The sequence below is a fragment of the Grammomys surdaster genome, unplaced genomic scaffold (genome assembly GCF_004785775.1).
Source record: "Grammomys surdaster isolate TR1022 unplaced genomic scaffold, NIH_TR_1.0 1036, whole genome shotgun sequence".
NCBI lineage: Eukaryota > Metazoa > Chordata > Mammalia > Rodentia > Muridae > Grammomys > Grammomys surdaster.
Genome location: NW_021605455.1, coordinates 2,676,575 through 2,694,914, shown reverse-complemented (window position 1 = coordinate 2,694,914; position 18,340 = coordinate 2,676,575). Strand labels below are relative to the sequence as shown.

Here is an 18,340-nt window from a genome sequence, read left to right as displayed (position 1 = left end):
GGAGAGGAGAGGAGAGGAGAGGAGAGGAGAGGAGAGGAGAGGAGAGGAGAGGAGAGGAGAGGAGAGGAGAGGAGAGGAGAGGAGAGGAGAGGGATCACCAGAACCCAGGGTTTAAAAGGCCAAATATGATGACACAAACTTGCAATTCCAGGGAATTTGGAGGCAGGAGGATGGAGGATTTCTGAGTTTACTGACCTGGCACCCTAGTCTACACAGGAAGCCTCATGACAGTAAAACATTGTCTCAAAGGAAAAGAAGCAGCTACAGCAACAGCAACAGCAACAGAAACAGCAGCAACAGCAGCAGCAGCAGCAGCAGCAACAGCAGCAGCAGCAGCAGCAGCATGGGGTGTATCATTTAATCCCAGCACCTGGGAGGCAGAGGCAGGTGGGTCTCTATGAGCTCAAGGCCAGCCTGGTCTGTATAGTGAGTACCAGGCCAGCAAGGGTTACAGAGTGAGACCCTGTATTGGGAAGAAAAAAGTACAGTACAGTAGAACACATCCATAATTACATTCCTGGGGGCCATAGAGTTTGCTGGCCAGCCAGCCTAGTGAAACGGATGAGCTCCAGGTTCACAAGGAAACCCTGTCTCAAAAGTAAGGTAAAGGGTCTGTGAAATGGCTCAGAGGGTAAGGGTCCTTGTAGCCAAACCTTGATAACGTGAGTACAACCCTCTAGACCCCACATGGTCGAAGGAAATAACTGATTCTCCTTCTGAGCTCCAACTACAGAGAGAAAGAGAGAGAGAGGGAGAGAGGGAGAGATGGGGAGAGGGAGAGGGAGAGGGAGAGGGAAAGAATGAAAAACAACCAAGAAAGACATGGATATCAACATAGGGCACTCACAGAGATAAGCAGCCACACATACATGCACACACACATGAACGTGTACAGATAAATACACCACAAATGCATATAAATTAGTTATATTAGTGATTGAAATAGAATTTTTTAAATTTTGTTTGTGTATATTTTGTCTATAGCATATACACATGTGAGGATGTGCCTGCGTGCACACATATAAAGGGTTTTCTCTCTCACACTCTATCCTCGTCTCTTGAGCCAGGGTAAGATTGGCGATCATATTAGCTGACATCTGATAAATGTAAAAAAAAAAAAGTAACCAAAAATGTAAAGATGGCCATTTCCACAGTGTGGATTCTTCCTTCTATGAGCATGCATCTTCCATCTTCGAGTGTCTTTGATTTCCTTCATCAGAGGTTTAAAGTTTTCACTGGAGAGGTCTTTCCCTTCATTGGTTAGGTTTATTTCAGAGTATTCTTTTTTTGAAGCAAGTGTGACTAGAACTGACTGCCCGACTCCCTTCTCGTTCCCCGTGTTTGTTGCTGGCAGCTTGGGTGTGTTCATTCTGCATCCTTCCAGTTTGCTGCAAGAGTTTCCCAGCTCACAAGTTTTCTAGTAGAATCTTGGGGTCTCCTATGTACCAAGTCATCTGAAAATAAGGTTGCTTTGACATTTTTCCTTCCTGTTTGTATCCAGCCCCCTTTCATTTCCTTCTCTTGTCTTATTTCTCTAAGAAATAAACTTTGTATTAAATAAAAGTAGAGAAAGTAAACATGCTTGTCTTGTGTGAGCGCTTTGAGATGTTTTCCCCGTTCGGTAGAACGTTAGATGCAGTTTGTCATGCATACACTTGTTATGAAGACAGACATTCCTTCTATTTAGCCTCTTGGGGATTTTATGATGAAGGGATGTTGGATTTTTGTCAAAGCCTTTTCTGTATGTATTAAAATGATCATGTGATTTCTGTCCTCGGGCTCATTTATATGATGAATTACATTTATTGTTTTGCATCTGTTAAATGAAGCCACCTTGGCTGGAGTGAATGATTTTTTTTGATGTTTTATTCAATTTAGTGTGTAAGTATTTTATTGATAATTTTTACATTTATGTTCATCAAGAAATCTGGCTTACGATTTTATTTTGTCATTGCTGTGTCTTTGGTTCCATATTATAGTATGACTGGCTTTGTAAGAAGAGTTTTAAGGCACTCCTTTTCTATTTTATGAAATAGTTTGAGCATCGGTCTTTAAAAGTCTGATAGAAGCTGGGGATGGTGGATTTGGGGCCAGCCTGGTCTTACATAGCAAGTTCCAGGACAGCCAGGCATATGTAGTGAGACCATATCTATACATAAATACATAAAATACATAGCTTCTGATAGACTTCACCAGTGAATCCACCTGGGCCTGGATATTTTCTAGCTGGGAGATTTTATTACTGCCCTAATCTCACCAACTGACGTAGATCTGATGTTTAATTTTATTTGTGTGTGTGTGTGTGTGTGTGTGTGTAGCACTGGATCCCCTGAAGGTGGAGTTACAGATGGTTGTGTTTCACATGACATGGGTATAGGAAACCAAATCTGGGCTTTCTGGAAGACAACAAGCACTCTCAACCACTGAGATGTCCCTCTAGGCCCCTGTTTAAATTCTTTATCCCACCTTGGTAGATCATATGTATCAGGAAGTGTTTTCTCTGAATTTCCCCAGTATCTGTTGTAAAGTCTTCTTTACATTTTTAGGGTTTTTTTTTTCATTATTAATTTGAGCCTTCTTTCATTATCTTAATTTGGCTAGGTTTTGCCTATCTTGTTTTTCTCTTCAAAGAAATAGCTCTCTTCTTCATTGATTCTTTCTTCGGTGATTTCTAGCTTGATATTATCTCTTTTCACATATTAATTTTATGTTTAACTCGTTCTTCCCCTCAGGGTGATCATTATTTATCTGAGATCTCTCAAATTGATAATGTAGGCACTGCAGCCCTGAGCTCTCTCTCAGAGCAGCTGTTCTCACTGTATGCTGAAAGCTTTCACATGATGTGTCTGTTTTCATTCCATGTAGGAATGTTTTAACTCCCTCTTCCCTTCTTCCATGACCCATTCATCATGCAATAGTGTGTGGTTTAATCCTCATCAGTCTGTGTCTGTTGTACAGCATCTCTTGTTTTACTCCATTGTGGTCAAAATATAAGAGATGATTTCCACATTTTCTGTATGTTCATCACGTGTCCTCTTTTTGGGGAAGTCCCAGAGGCTGCTGAGAAGAATATTCTGAATATTTGAATGAAATGTCTATAAAGGTCTGTTAGTCCTACTTGGCCTACGATGTTATTTAACTCAGATACATATTTTTCCTTGGAATGACCTGTCTGTTGTGGGAAGTTGGTATTGAGATAACCCAACGCTATTGTGTTGAGGTTAATCTATGATTTTATACCTAACAGTATTTGTTATATAAAAATTGAGTATGCTCATGTTTGGCACACACACATTTAGCATTATACCGTCCTCTTGATGGTCTGTTCTCTTTAATCAGGTAAACATTCTTTATCTCTTCTGGCTAATTTGAAGTGAATTTTGTCAGCTAATAGAACAGTAACACCTGCTTGTTTACTAGGTCCATTTGCTTGGATTTTGTTTTCCTTTATCCTAAGATAGTATTTGTCTTGGTGATGAAGTATGTTTCTTAGATACAGCAAATACATGGGACCTAATTTTTAATCCAGTATGTTAGTTTGTGCTTTTTTAAATAGGGACTTGAGACCATTACTATCGAGAATTGCTACTGAAAGGTATGTATTACTTCATCTCACTTTGCTGACTGTGTGGTAGCTGGTGTTTTCTTCATCCTTGTTTGGTTACTCACTGTTGAGTGTAGCTTTTTCTCTCCTGTAGTCTCATAGATGTGTTGTTTATCTTCCTTCAAGTGTGTGGGACCATGAAAGGGTAGTTTGGTTTCTGGTAGAGCACTAGCTAGAGATGGTCAGAGACCCAACAGGTATCCATACCTACAAGGGATGCATACATTTCGCCACACTCCCAGACTCCAGGCTCCTGACATGCAGCCAAGACCTCCATTAATCTGTGCCTTTCAGTCATGTAGGACAATGGCCCTACAGTCCCTTCCAAAGAGAGGTTTGTGTCACCCAGCACAGGTAGAGGGCATGACTACAGGCCTCAAGCTTAAGAGATATTAATGAGATATCTAAAAGTCAGAGGATGTAGCCAATTAAGCATTCCTTCCCAGACCCTCCTCCCTCCCTATTTAACTCAGGTCTGCTCTGAGGTGTGTGTGGGGGGGGGCGGGGGTGAAGCTACATTCACTTTCCACCATGACAATAAACCTTTTTTTTTTCTATATCTTTTTTTTTCTTTTTTTTTTAATGCTTTTTTATAGCATGTTTTACAAGGGGAGGGGGTAAGAAGGGCAAGGTGGTGGAAAAGTACAAAATCTTCTTGGCCTGTGCCTTGAAACATGTCATGGTCTATAAGGTACTCTGCCTTGAATTATGATCTACCTGCTGTTCTAAAGAAGATATGGTACACTGCTTGAGTTATGGTCTCCCTGCTATTCTTAAGATGATATGGTACACTGCTTTGAGTCTATCTGCAGTTGCTAAGCAGGATCTTGCAGTTGCCAAGCTTCAGAGGACATAGTGCAGGTGGGGAAAGGTAGGGGGTGAGGGTAAGGGCGAGGGTCCTGGCTTCTGGCATCTCCCCCTTCTCTGTTTAGTTAGAGAAGGCATCTTATGATCAATCCCAACTATGTGAATTTTGACCATCGATGTGACTCGTCTCACATCAGTGTTTTGGGGTTGTGAACTTGTCTAAGACAATAAACCTTTTAAAACCATAGACTTCCTTATGTCTTTGGGGCCTGCCGTGGAGAATCATGGAGGGGGCCTTAGACTATCGAGCCACTGCTTAATCTCCTGCTGAGGACTTCTCTACATTCCACCGTGGAGGTCACCAATTCAAGCAAGCTAGCCAACCCAGCCAAGCAAATGCAGTAACCAAGAGTCTCTACCCACAGGGCACTGCCGGGGCTTCTCTCTCTCCCTTGTCCCTCTCAGCTGCGGGTAGTCCAGCCTGTATGCCTCACGGCTCAGTTCTTCCTCAGCTCCCAGCAGCATCTGGGAGCCCAGAGACAAAGACCACCAGTCTCTCGGTCAGTTGCTTCTGCCCGGAGACCCCTACTCAGGAGCCCTGCCCCTGCGGGACTTCAGCCTGAGACCTCTCCACACCTGGGAAGAGCTCTAGCAGCTTCTCACAACCCAGCGTTCGCCCAGTATCTGCCCGGTGCCGCATGGAGTGAACTCAGTCAAATTCCCACACTTCTGCCTCCCCGAGCCACGGCAGACACACAGGATCCACAACACAGCCCAACAGGACCCACACCCACATGCGAGCTAACAGCCCCGCACAAGTATATTCTGCAGAGCTCAATTAGTGGTCAGAAGTTTCTTAAACTCTTTTTAAAAATCATAGAAAGTTTTTCATTTTACTTCAACTAAGGACATTAAAGTCCTCCTGCCTTTTGGAGTTTTTGCTGAGAAATCTCCTGTGCTGAACCTGGCTTTATACGGAACCTGGTGTTTCTCTCAATGTGCATCCCTTGTTCTGTCTATTTACTATTACAATTTGACATGAGGTTTTCCCCCGGTCTTCAGTGTTTTAACTGCCACATGACCTAAGTGGGTAACGCTTTCCCTAGATGTGAGGAAATTTTATGCTATGACTTTATTGACAATTTTTTGTATGCTTTTAGCGTGAGGTTCTATTTCTTCTATGCCCATAATCTGTAGATTTGGTCTTTTCAGGGTATTCCATAGGTTTTAAAAGTTCTGTTCATGCCTTCTTGTGAATATATACTTTTACAGTCTGAGTGATGAAATTTCTCTACCTTGTCTTCAAGCACTGATACTCTGTCCCCTCCATGACCCATTCCTTTGCTGAAGCTTTCCATAGAGTTTTTTATTTGACTTATTGAGTTTTTTTATTTCCAATATTCTACTGGGCTTTTCTTCAGTATTTCTATCTCCACTGACACACCCTTCATATCCTATACTAATTTTGTTCATCTATTCAGCTACTGTGTTCTCTTGGAATTCATTCAGGAGTTTATGGCCTCTGATTTGTTTGAACATACTTAAAATCATCCTCTTGAATTTTCTGACAGCAACTTTGTCTAATTCACTCTCCCCAGAGGCCAATTATTACTGCATTAATAAATTTTACAGAAGTCACGCTGTCTTCATGTTTCATGTTTCTTCTACTTTTGCATTCGGACTTAAGCACCTGTGTTTGGTCTCTGGTTGAATTCTTTTTCATTTGCCCTGATTCTTTCAGCATAAGCATTTTTAACATTCAACAAGGACTAGATTTCAATAGGGCTAAATTGTCATTTTTCTCTACTACACTGGTATCTAGGACACCAGGCTCAATCCCCCAAGGCTCCCCTGAAATTAGTACACAGTCTTCAAAATGGTCACTATCAAAGGGTATGCTTGCTATGAAAACACAGTAATCATCAAAGGGAAAAAAAACCTTAAATGTCAATCATTTTAGGAAGTGAAGGAGCACTGACACTACCGTTTGGGATAATATGCTAACAGCCACGGAAAGTGGGGAAAAGAGCGTAAGACTGATGATCGGTGTCAGGTTGTGGAGGGTGAGTATGAACAGAAGAGGGGACAGCAGGAGGGATGAGTCAGCTTGGGCAGAAAATAAAATGAAAAGTCATCAGTCAATCATTCATTCAGATAATCTCCAACCACCCCAGCTCTCAGGAGGCTAACACACAAAAGCCCTGCAAACCAGGGCAAGCCTGTGCTCCTTGAAAAGGGAAAATGAAAAGAGAGAGGTTGACCACACACTCAAAAGAGACCAAAGCTTAACCGCTAACCCGTCACTAACTTAGCATTCATAGTCACTGATGTTAAACACACAAGAATAAAGAAGGAGAGAGAAGTGAGTGCAGGCTGGAGACTGATGCAGTCTAGCTGCTTGCTCACCTCGCTGTCCCTTTCTTGGGCTCCCAGAAGACTGTGACACCCCTATGCATTCCTTTGTAAGGTTGGGTCATGGATGCTGCTCATACCTCTGGATGGTCCTTTAGGAGTCCAGTTGTCAATCCTGGCCCTGCCCCTGTGTAATCCTTCCCAGTGTCCAGTTTGCTGCCTAGAACATACCATCGAAGATTCTGCTCCAACCAGGTTTCCACTCCACCAAATACCACATAAATCCGATCAAAGTTTCTTCCTACAGTCTAGAAGCATTATGGCCAGGTTTCAACAGATAGTCCCTATGGCACTTGCTCTGATTTTTCTAAGACCAAGACCTAAGAGGTCTTCAGCCACCATCACCACGGAGTCAGCAGAGGTCTTATTAAAACGGCATCCCAGGGATTCCCAGTGCTGAAAAGAGAGTTTGCCTGGAGTCTCCCCTCCCTCTGCCAGGGTTGCTCTGCATCCCTTGTCTGACTTCTTCCTCTGTCTCTGACACCACTGACACACAGAGGAAGGTCTCAAACGGTTAACACTGGAAGTTCAACTCTTATCATCTGCTTCCTCTCACTGGAAGCAGAATAGCTCCTCAAACCAAAGCAATTCCCAGGGCTTCATCTCCTGCTTTGGGAAAGTTTCCTGGCTTGCTTTGGTATCAAAACTAGTGGTAACTAAACATCAGCACTTTTGGTTACTAAACATCAGCACTTCAAAGCTGCCATCTGGCTCCCGCTGTGTAATGCCTACAGCACCTAGCAGAGCATCCCTGTCTCTTGCCCTCCACCTTCCTTCCTGCATACTCCTCAAGAGTTCTTGAGAATCCCTGTGGTTTCCATGAGGAGACACTCTAGCATTCAGGCAACAGTGGGCGGAATTCCCCCATGCTCCTAGGAAGCACAGTGGTCTACTCAGGAGAAAAGAGGGAGCTTTACTGAAATGAAACTCTAGCGTCATGCTCTCTAAAACCAGGGGAACCACCACTGACACACAGAGCATAGGGGAAGTCGTGGGTCCTGACGCCATAAGCAATAGAGGAACCACCAGGACGTTGCAGAAATCCCCTTTGATGGAAAGACCTACTCCTAGAGCACCACCCAACCAGTGTTTCCTCCTACCTGTCCATCAACTTGTCTACTTTAAAGATTTATTTATTTTACTTTACATGCATGGGTGTTTTCCTTGCACTTATATCTGTGCACCTGTGTGTGTGCAGAGCATGAGGAGGCCAAAAAAGGGCCATTAGATCGTCTGCAACTGGAGTTATGGATGGTTGTGAGCTGTCGTGCGGTTGCTGGGAATGGAACCTTGGTCCTCTGCAAGGGCTATACGTGCTCTTAACCCTCCGAGCCATCTCTCCAGCCCCTAAGTTGTCATTTTATATGCCGGGCATCCTTCTGGGTGCCAGGATCACCGAATGACTGGAATAAAAGAGTGGCCTAGTGGAGCTGGAAGGTGTGTGCACCAATACTCTAGTTTATTACAGCAGGGCCGTGTGAAATGTAAAAACAGGGCAAGTCACAGAAGAGAGGTCCTGCCCCTCTACTTTTCCTGCCAATTCACTCTTCCTACGGAGATTAATGCCTATTAGTTGAAAAACTTACGAGGTTTCACAATGAGATCCCTATCTGTATTTTACCTCCTTCTGGTTCTTCCTGCCTTCCTTCTGCCTTCCGCCCTTATTAGTCCCTTTACTTCCAGGTCTTATTTATTTCCATGCATGTGAAAAGGCATATTGGTCTTTTTGTGTCTGTGTTATTTCACTTAAATATGACTGTGATCTCCATCATCAATTTTCCTGAAAAGCCAATACTCGACGAGATACACTCCTCCCCAAAGCCCTTACTTACCCTTGTGCACTTTGACCCCTCCCTCCAAATTTCCCAGACCAGGAATAATCCATGTGCCACCTCTCCTTCAACAAGTCATGGCCAGCATAATCAGATACAGCCTTTCCTATCAATCCTGAGGGCAGTCTCCAGTGACCCTGTGCCTGGAGGCTGAGGAAGCCCCCAGATCAGAGTAGGTGGCCAGAATGAAATCTTCTGTCCAAGAATCTGATATCTACCCATCTTTGCTTATTTTACTACATATTCCCAAAATAGTGCCTCTGTTGAATTATTAATTTCTTTGGAAAACCCAGGCTCCTTGCTCAGAGATTTTACAGATGTGAGTACAATGGCTTCCTTTTACTGAGGAGGAAAACAGACACCTGGAAAGATACATGCCCTTGATGTGTGTCCCTGCCAGTTACCAAGGAAGCAGGATCAGAAGAGGAAGAGTTTAGACTCTGTCCCAGTGTTCTTTCCCTTATAGGTCTCAGCTGCCTGTGCCATTTGCATGGTAGGAGCTGTCTCCCTTTAAAAACATAACCAGCTCCAGCTCTAGTCCTCATTGTCTCTGGTTGTACTCCTTTTTGGAGTAGGGCCACTACAGAGATGTCGTTAGCTAGGATGAGGGCACCCTTGATCAGGAAAGGGTCACTTCCTAATCCGTCAGAGCAGGTGTCCCTATGAGAAGATAATGTAAAGAAACAAGTCACAAACTCCCTGTGGTGATAAAGCAGGGTATCTGGAAACTATGGAGCTGAAATCCAGAACACATCAGAGACTCCTAGTGACACTAGATGCTACACAAACCACATTCTTCCTAGAGTCTCCAGGAGCGGAAGGTCCTGTTTCCACCTCCCACAGCTCCTCACTTTCTGGTGTCTAAATGAAGTCCTGCCTTCCTTCCTCTTACTTAGGGCTGCTTACTGCCACCTCCAAGAATGCCTGTCCCCCACAGCAGTCAGAACCACCTTGTCGTGCCAGAGTCCTGCAAGGATCCCCTCTTCCATGAAGCTCCCAAAGAAGAGCTCTGTTGCCCCAGTTGCACACTGCACTTCCTAGTGTATTCTATTGCTTGCTGCATCTCTATCTGCTGTTTTGTTTACAAATCTTATTTTTCAGATTGATTCCTAAGGAATTTTAGGATGGTATTGATGGAGAAGAGACTTGAAATGGCAGAATTGGTGTCATAAAGGATTTACTCACAGATTTGCTTAGGAAACATTAAGCCACCCAAGGTAGAATTTAGTAAGGGAGCACTGCCTCCAAAATACACTGAAGAGAAGAAGAAGGTGCTATCCAGACCTGTTTGAGAGACATGAGATTTAGGATGGTAAGAGTGATCGTGTGCCGGGTAGTGGTGGTGGACGTCTTTAATCTCAACACTTGGGAGGCAGAGGCAGGCAGATTTCTTGAGTTTGAGGCCAGCCTGGTCTACAGAGTGAGTTCCAGGACAGCCAGAACTACAGAGAGAAACCGTGTCTCGAAAAACCAAAAAAAAAAAAAAAAGAAAGAGAGAGAGAGAGAGAGAGAGAGAGAGAGAGAGAGAGAGAAAAGAAAAAATAATAATTCTGGCAATATCTTTGCTGTGTTAATCTCCCATCTGCACCAGCCAGACTTGCAGCCTCCTGTCTCTGTTTAAATTGTTCAAAGTGGAACCTAGGGACTGGACCTGAAGTAAACCTCAAGATGACAGCCTATGTGGAATGCACAAGCCTAAAGTATAAATAAGTTACTAAAATCATCTAATCATGAACAGCTCCTATGTAAAAAAAAATCTTTGTTTTTCATTTATTGATCTTTAAATGTGCAGAGTGATTTCTCACTAAGAAGGCATATTAACATTAATTCTAGAATAGTATCAGACACTTCTCGGGGTTGTTTCACACCCTGGAGCAGAGGGTCTTCAGAATCAATAAACACAGCCAAACCAACCAATGGAAAAGGGATGAAATGACTCCAGAGTGGAGTGGCTGCAGGCAAACCTGACATCTGAGTTCAAGCCCAGACATCAGAAGGTAAGGAGCTGTGGGAGAGATGGGGACAGGAACTCACTCTCCTGGAGAGTCTAGGGAGAATGGGCTTGTGTAGTGTCCAGTGTCACTAGGAGTCTCTGATGTGTCCTGGCTTTCAGCTCCATAATTTCCACCAGCCTCACTTTATTACCACAGGGAGCTCTTGACTTGTGTCTTCATATAATCTTCTCATAGGGACACCTGCTCTCACAGATTAGGAAGTGACCCTGATCAAGGATGACCTCCTGTAAGGGCAAAAGGAGAAACCCAACGGCGCAAAGTTGTCCCCTAACTCCTGCATGCTCACTGTGGCACATGCGCGCCCACAGACTAACAAGAAGTAACTTTTTCTACAGAAGAAAAGAGAAACCAATTAGTTCCTGGTCTGGGGTGGGGGTGAGGCTTCCTGGCTCAAGAGACCCGAGCATCTATCTTACCTTTCTTTCAAAAAGTCTTCAAACTCCTTGCAGTTCTTGCGCCCATTGTTCAGATGCTGGATGATGCTGTCATATCCGATGGTGCTGAGAATGTCCGTGCTCTGTTGAGATTAAACAACGTGGCGTCAGGCCAAGGAGAAGCATGAAGGATGGATGGGCAGAAGGGGCAGGAAGCACACAGTGGGACTTGAATGGATCACTTTTACAAAGATTCAAGATAATACAGAAAAGAAGACAAGATAAACAGCTGGGAAGGATAATAGCTCAGATGACTGAAGGGCTGAAGGGCCACGGAACAGGAGGGACAAGCCAGAGGAGGAAGAGACAAGGGTATTCTCTAGTTCCATCCACTTGCCTGCAAAATTCATGATGTCCTTGTTTTTAAATGTCATCCTGAGTGAGGTAACTCAGACCCAGAAGGACATGCATGGTATGTACTCACCATTAGTGGATATTAGCCAAAAAGTACAGAATACCCACGATATAACCCACAGACCATAAGAAGTGTAACAAGCAGAAAGGCCCAAATGAGGATGCTTCAAGCCTGCTTAGAAAGGGGAAGGAAATAATCACAAGAGGCAGAGGGAGAGAGAGACCTGGGTGGGAGAAGGGAAGTGGAAGGGAAAAGGAGAACAGGATCAGGTATTGGGGGGGGTGGGGACAGGAGAGATGCCCAGAGGACTAAGGGAATGAATGAAGATAAGCAGTATGGGGAGGTGGGGAGACTCTCTAGAAAGTACCAGAGACCCAGAAGGTGAGAGACTCTAAGGACTCAATGGGGGTGACCTTAGCCAAAATACCCAATATTGGGGAGAGGGAACACCTCTAGTAAATAGACAGGGCCTCAAGTGGAGGAACAGAGTTACTAACCCTGCAGTCAAAATGCCTGACCAAGAACTGTTCCTGTCTAAAAGAACTGCAGGGACAAAAATGGAGAAGAGACTGAAGAAAAGGCAGTCCAGTGACTGCCCAACTTGGGATCCATCTCACTGGGGTATGGGGGAGAACACCAAGGTCTGACACTACCATGCTATGATGTGCTTACAGCTGGGAGCCTGGCATGGCTGTCCTCAGAGAGGCCCTACCAGCAGCTGACTAAGACAGAAGCAAATACTTACACCCACCGTTAGACTGAAGTCGAGGACCCCTATGGTTGAACTAGGGGAAGGATTGAAGAAGCTGAAGGGGAAGGCAACCCCACAGAAAGACCAGCAGTTTCAACTAACCCAGACCCCAGGGAGCTCCCAGAGACGGAACTACCAAGCAGGAGTACACATGGGCTGGTCTGAGATGCCCCCCCCCCCAAACCCGGCACATATATAGCAGAGGTCTGCCTGGTCAGGTCTTAATGGGAAAAGATGTGCTTAATCCTCGAGAGACTCCAGGGAAGAGGGAGGCCTGGGGGGGGGAACACCCTTTTGGAGGCAAGGGGGGGTGAGGCACTATGGGAGGGGGGACTGAGGGGGAGCAATGACTGGAATGTAAATAAATAAAATTATAATTTGAGAGAGAGAGAGAGAGAGAGAGACAGACGGACAGACAGACAGACAGACAGACAAACAGACAAAAGGATAAGGGGTAAAACAAGCTCCTCTCTGCAGTTTCACTCACACCTAAGTCAGGTCAGGAGGGTCAGGAGAGCCAGCAGGAAGTTCCCACTCTAGCCCCTTGCTTGCTGCCTGCATGTTCACATTGCTTGGCAGGAACTGCCTCAGGCCACAGGCCCACCTTAATCAGGCTCCACACAACCTCAGTTTGTCCTTAAACCTGACACCAGAGGCCCTGCTGTCTCCTACAGACAGTCAGTCTTCTTGAAGAACTGTGGGATATCTGTGAAAGGCAAGCAGTTCAAGAGCAAGACTGCAAGGCAGAGTGAAAGAAAGTGGCCACCAGCCTGTGGGATTAGGAATGGGAGCCTAGGCCAGCTCCTGGGCCTGCCCATGGTTCCTGGCCCTAGTTTGGGGAAAATAATATTTAATTTTTAATTAGCAATTTCACTACCTCCTCTTTAATGCAGTATTTATCGTTTGCAAAGCTAGTCGGTCTCTCAACTCTCACATTTTCTGGGGGTTTCCTCTGGGTAGCCCAGTTTCCTCTCGTGAGTTCTTTGAATTTGGTGTTCTGTATGCACACAGATGGCCTTTCTGTTTCAGCTCTGCTGAATGTTGGAATAAAATACTGTCACCATTGCTGAAATGTCTCCACACAGAAATGTCTTCCTTGATGTTATACATCTCACACCCCTACAGCAGAAATGTGCAGGGTGAGCTCTCTCCTGAAACCCCATCCAAATACATAAGATCAAAACAATGAAGCAAAGCCTCCTGGGACTTGAACAAAGAAATACAGAAGGTCACTATCAGCATCCTTTGTAGACAGAAGTCTCCATTTCCACTCACTGAGAATGCATGACTTCTCTGAGTTACGACATCTAGGAGGTGATTTCCCTTTTCTAAAGGTACAGATAGTTTAGGTCTGGTGGGGCAAGGAGTTAGAACAGAGTTTCCCAAAAATACAGACATCCCAACTGTGGGTCTTAAAGAAACAGAACAGCTGCCCAGTCACTCAGGATCATGAAGAAAGGAAACCAAGTAAGAAGCAACTCAGAAAAGGAATTCCCTGGGCTGGGGAGATGGCTCACAGGTTAAGAGCACTGCTTGCTGTTCCAGAGGTTCTGAGTTCAATTCCCAGCAACCACATGGTGGCTCTCAACCACCTATAATGGGATCTGATGCTCTCTCTGGTGTGTCTGAAGACAGTGACAGTGTACTCACATAAATTAAATAAATCTTAGACACACAGACAATAGAAGTGAACAAAAGAAAAAGAGAGGTGGGTCTTAAAGGCACTGACCTAAGCTTTTGCTTTCAGTAGCTCAAGAAAAAGAGCTAGATAAACTCACATTAAGTGGTAGAAAAAATGTAAAATAGTGGAATGAAATAAAGATAAACAATAGAGAACACTGATTAAACCAAGTTGTCCTTTGAACAGTTAAATAAAATTGATAAGGGGGGAGAATAAAATACACATCGTCAATATCAGAATGAAAGTGTGAACCTCAATACAGATTTCAATCAATGGAGATTCTACAGATGTTGTAAGCTACACTTAGCAGGTGTGGTGGCACACATCTGTAACTCCAGCCCTTAAGCAGCTGAGGCAAGGAGAACTCAAGTTCAAAGTCAGCCTGAATGAGATAGTGAAATCGTACCCCCAAAAACCCAGAAGATGGGGCTGGAGAGATCATAATGTCTTCCCAGAACAAAAGTTCAGTTCCCAGTACCTGCATCCGGCAGCTCACAGGTCATGCCTGGAACTCAGGGTCCAGGAGAACTGAACAACCTGTTATCTCTGAAACATCAGCATTTATGAGCAGGTACTCACCCACGGACACACATATAGATACATATACATATTTAAAAATAGTTTTTTACTAGAACAAAGAAGGAAACATCATGAAGACTTTTTTTTTCATGAAGACTTTTAAAAACACAAACGAAACAGATCTCTACATCTTTACAGAAACATAAAACTTAAAGCACTCTCTCAATGAAAGAAAACTGACCCAAAGTAGGGCATGCTGGTACATGTTTTTAATCCCAGCACTGTGGAGAAAGAGGCAATGAATCTCTGTGAGTTCAAGGCCAGCCTAGTCTACATAATAAGTTCTAGGACAGCCAGGGTGACACAGAGAAACCGTCTCCAAAACAGAAAGATAGGAAGGAAGGAAAAGGAAGGAAGAAAAATAAAGAAGAGGGAAAGAGAGGAAACAGGGAAAGATTTTAAACATTATCTACAGTGACAAAAAACTATAAACTACTCTGGAATAAACTGTAGTAAGAGTTTCATTTTTCTTTTAAAACCCAGTTATGTTACGTGAGTATGCTTTTGCTTTAATCCCAAGTGAGGGGTAAGAGGCTGCTTCACAGAAGGTGATTATGGTTTGCCTCATGCACTAGCAAGGGTGTGATTTTTGCCAGCTGCAGATAGTTTAATTCTGGGGACTCTGGAGAGGGTGTAAATGAAACATCCCTGAGAGGGCCTGTGGCGGCGGCTGCTCCCCTTTGAGCTGCTGGTTCATTCTGCCGCTATGTCTGCCGCTGTGTTTGCTGTTCCATTTGTTATTCTGAATTGCTAGTTTGCCAGACTGTTGGATATTCTGTCGAGGAAGATTGGACTTGCCCCCAAAAATCCAAGGTCCCTAAATCAGCAGAAGTAACTTAGAGAGGTCTATGCCACTTTTCCCCTCTAACTTTTCTCTCTTACCTCGTGTTCGAGGTGCGGAAGGGATCATCAGGGGGTGGAATAAGTGTTGAGAGGGAGGTAGAGGGATAAGAACATAACAAAATAGTATATATATATATATATAAAATAGTATACATATATATGTATATATACATATATATATACATATATATATACATATACATATACATATACATATATATGCGCTAATAATAAACACACTGAAGTTGTTGCAAAAATCTTACTATTTTTTTGTGGAAACCACAAAAAAAAAGCATTGCTAAAAGAAATGTAAGAAGTCTTAAAAAAAAAAAAAGAAGCTGATTTTCTCCCAATCACCCTACAGAGTCAACCTAATTCTATCAGAATCCCCAAATCTTCTTCTGTGAATAACTGCCATTTGGACCAAAATTCATGAAGAGTTACAGAGGACCTGGACTAGGCGCAAAATAAAAGCACAAGCATCAATTATTGAACTGTTTTATTTTAAAAACACAGCCAGCACTAGGCATGGTAACATACAACTGTAACCCAACACTCGGAAAATGGAGGCGGGGGCTCAGTTCAAGAAGAGCCATGAGTACATAGCAAGCTGAAAGCCTGTCTGAGCTGCTTGAGACACTGACTTGAGGGGTGGGAGGTTCCTACCACCTGACTTGAGAACTTTCCAAGAAGTTCCGTGAAGTATGATAATCAGATCTGCTCAGTAGAGCCCTGCAGATAAACAAGTAGAACAGAAATAGAGACTCATTTGTCTATAACCAACTGACTTTCAGCAAAGAGGCCAAAGTGTTAACTCTTCGGAACAGATGTTCCTGAACAAGTGTATAAACTAAATGGGGGGAAGGTCTACATCTATCTACTGTACACAAAAGTCAATTTGAAGTGAATGTGCATTTAAACCTAGAGCTAAAATAAAATGTTTTTAAAAGAAAACATAGGAAATTATCTTTAAGAACTTGAGGTCACCAAAAAGGAGCCATGGTGGGCTGGGGAATGACGCAGTCTATAAAGCACTTGCCTTGAAAGCATGAGGAACTGGGCTTGATCCCCAGAACCCACATAAAAATTCCCAGATGTCCACCACCCAAGGAACATACATGGGCTGGGCCTAGGCCTCCCTAAATGTATGTAGCAGATGTTCAGCTTGACCTTCATGTGGGTCCTGAACAACTGGAGTGAGGGTTACCCCAAAAGTTATTGCCTGTACATGGGATATGTTCTTCTGGCCGGGCTGCCTTGTCTGGCCTCAGTGGGAAAGGAAGCAGCTAGCTTCACAGAGACTTGAAGTGCCGGGGGGGAGGGATACCCAGGGAGCCCACACCCACCCAGGGGATAAGGTGAGGGGGGATGAGGGAAGGACTGTGAGAGGGGGTGACTGGGAAGGGGACAGTGTGTAGGATATAAAGTGAATAAGTAAAAATAATAATAAATATAAACTTTAAAATATGCCAGGTGTGGTAGCTCACTTGTAGCCAGCACTGGGAAGGCAGAGAAAGAAGGACCCTCAGGCTCACTGGCCACCAAACCTAGCCTAGTTAGTGAGCTCCAGCCCGTGAGAGACCCAACCTCAAAGGGAGTGTATGACATTTCTAAGGATGACAGCAAAGGTTGTGTATGTATACATGTGCACCCTCACCCTCACATGCATGAAAATGCAAACATATACATACAATTTTTAAAGAAAAGGAACTATAGTGGTTTGGGGAACTTAGTAAGCCTCCCAAGATCAGAGGAGAGTGGGCACATTGAGGATAGTATGGCCACAGAGAAACTTAGCAAATATTTAGGGAAAAACATTCCTAAAGCTAATGGCTAGCAATTTAACTCCATGGTAGTGTGCTTAGCATGTCTAAGATCCCAGGCTTGCCCTGCGAGGACCACCAAAAAATTAAGAGTAAGTTCACCTGTGTCTGTTCATGTTCCCTATTAGGAATTTCTTCTATCCTGTTCATTTGTTTCCGGGGTTTTTCCCCATTATTTAAGACAGTGAGCAGACAGACTAGCAAGACAGCTCAGGGGTAAAGGCTCTTCCTCCAAGCCTGATGGTCTGACCTCCATATACGTTGCAATCATGTGTATACACTAAAAAATAAATAAATAAATAAATAAATAAATAAATAAATAAATAAATGGATGAATGAATAAATAAATAAATGTTTTATTAAGGATTAATTTTTTAATAAAAAAATACTGGTTAGCCTCAATAGAAGAGGATGCCCTTGGTCATACTGTAATTTGATATGCTAAGGCTTATCATGGGAGGCCTCCCCTCTTCTGAGAAGGGGAGGAAGAACATAGGAGGGGAGGGGAGAGGAGAGGGACAGACAAGGAAGAGAGGAGAGAGAGGAAACTGTAATCAGTATATAAAATAAATAAATAACTTAATTTTAAAAATGAGTAAAAAAAAAAATACTGTTCATGTGGTTCCACCGGCAGAGCACTTGCCTAGCATGCAGAGTCCTGGATATGACCCCAGCTGCATAAAGCCAGGCACGGCACATCTGGACTCCTGGCGCTTGAGGAGGAAGCTGGAGGACTAGGAACTCAAGGTCACCCTCATCTGTGTAGCAAGTTTGAAGCCAGCCTAGACAATATGATATCCTGACTCAAAATTAGACAGACAGACAGACTGACAGACAGGCAGAACTTTATTAAATGGATGTACTAGGGGTACTTTCCTATGTATGAGCATATATATACTCTGCATTCCAAATTTTACAATAAAAACAGTTTCTAGTGTTTTACAATCTTACCTTAAAAAGACTGATTTCTGGGTGTTCTATTTATTTTTATTGGTTTGCTGTGAGGTGTGTGTATATGTGTGTGTGTGCACATGTGAATGTGAGAAACCTGTGTGAGTACGGTCACACTCCTGCAATAGTGTGGTTGCTTCAGTCAGAGAAGAACTTCCACAAACTGGTTCCCTCCTTCCACAGTCAGTGAGTTCACAGGTTCACCATTCTCCTGACCCATCCCACCTTCTCCTGACCCATCCCACCTTCTCCT

General features: G+C 43.7%; 1 protein-coding gene across 1 annotated transcript in view; it reads right to left on the bottom strand.

Annotated features, from left to right (window-relative positions):
* Pstpip2 (proline-serine-threonine phosphatase interacting protein 2) overlaps window positions 1–18,340 on the bottom strand; it is an 86,536-nt gene that overhangs the window by 38,745 nt on the left and 29,451 nt on the right. The window contains exon 2 of the mRNA XM_028783208.1: window positions 11,087–11,187. Within this exon, the coding sequence (XP_028639041.1) occupies window positions 11,087–11,187 (101 nt within the window). The remainder of the gene's footprint in view (window positions 1–11,086; window positions 11,188–18,340) is intronic.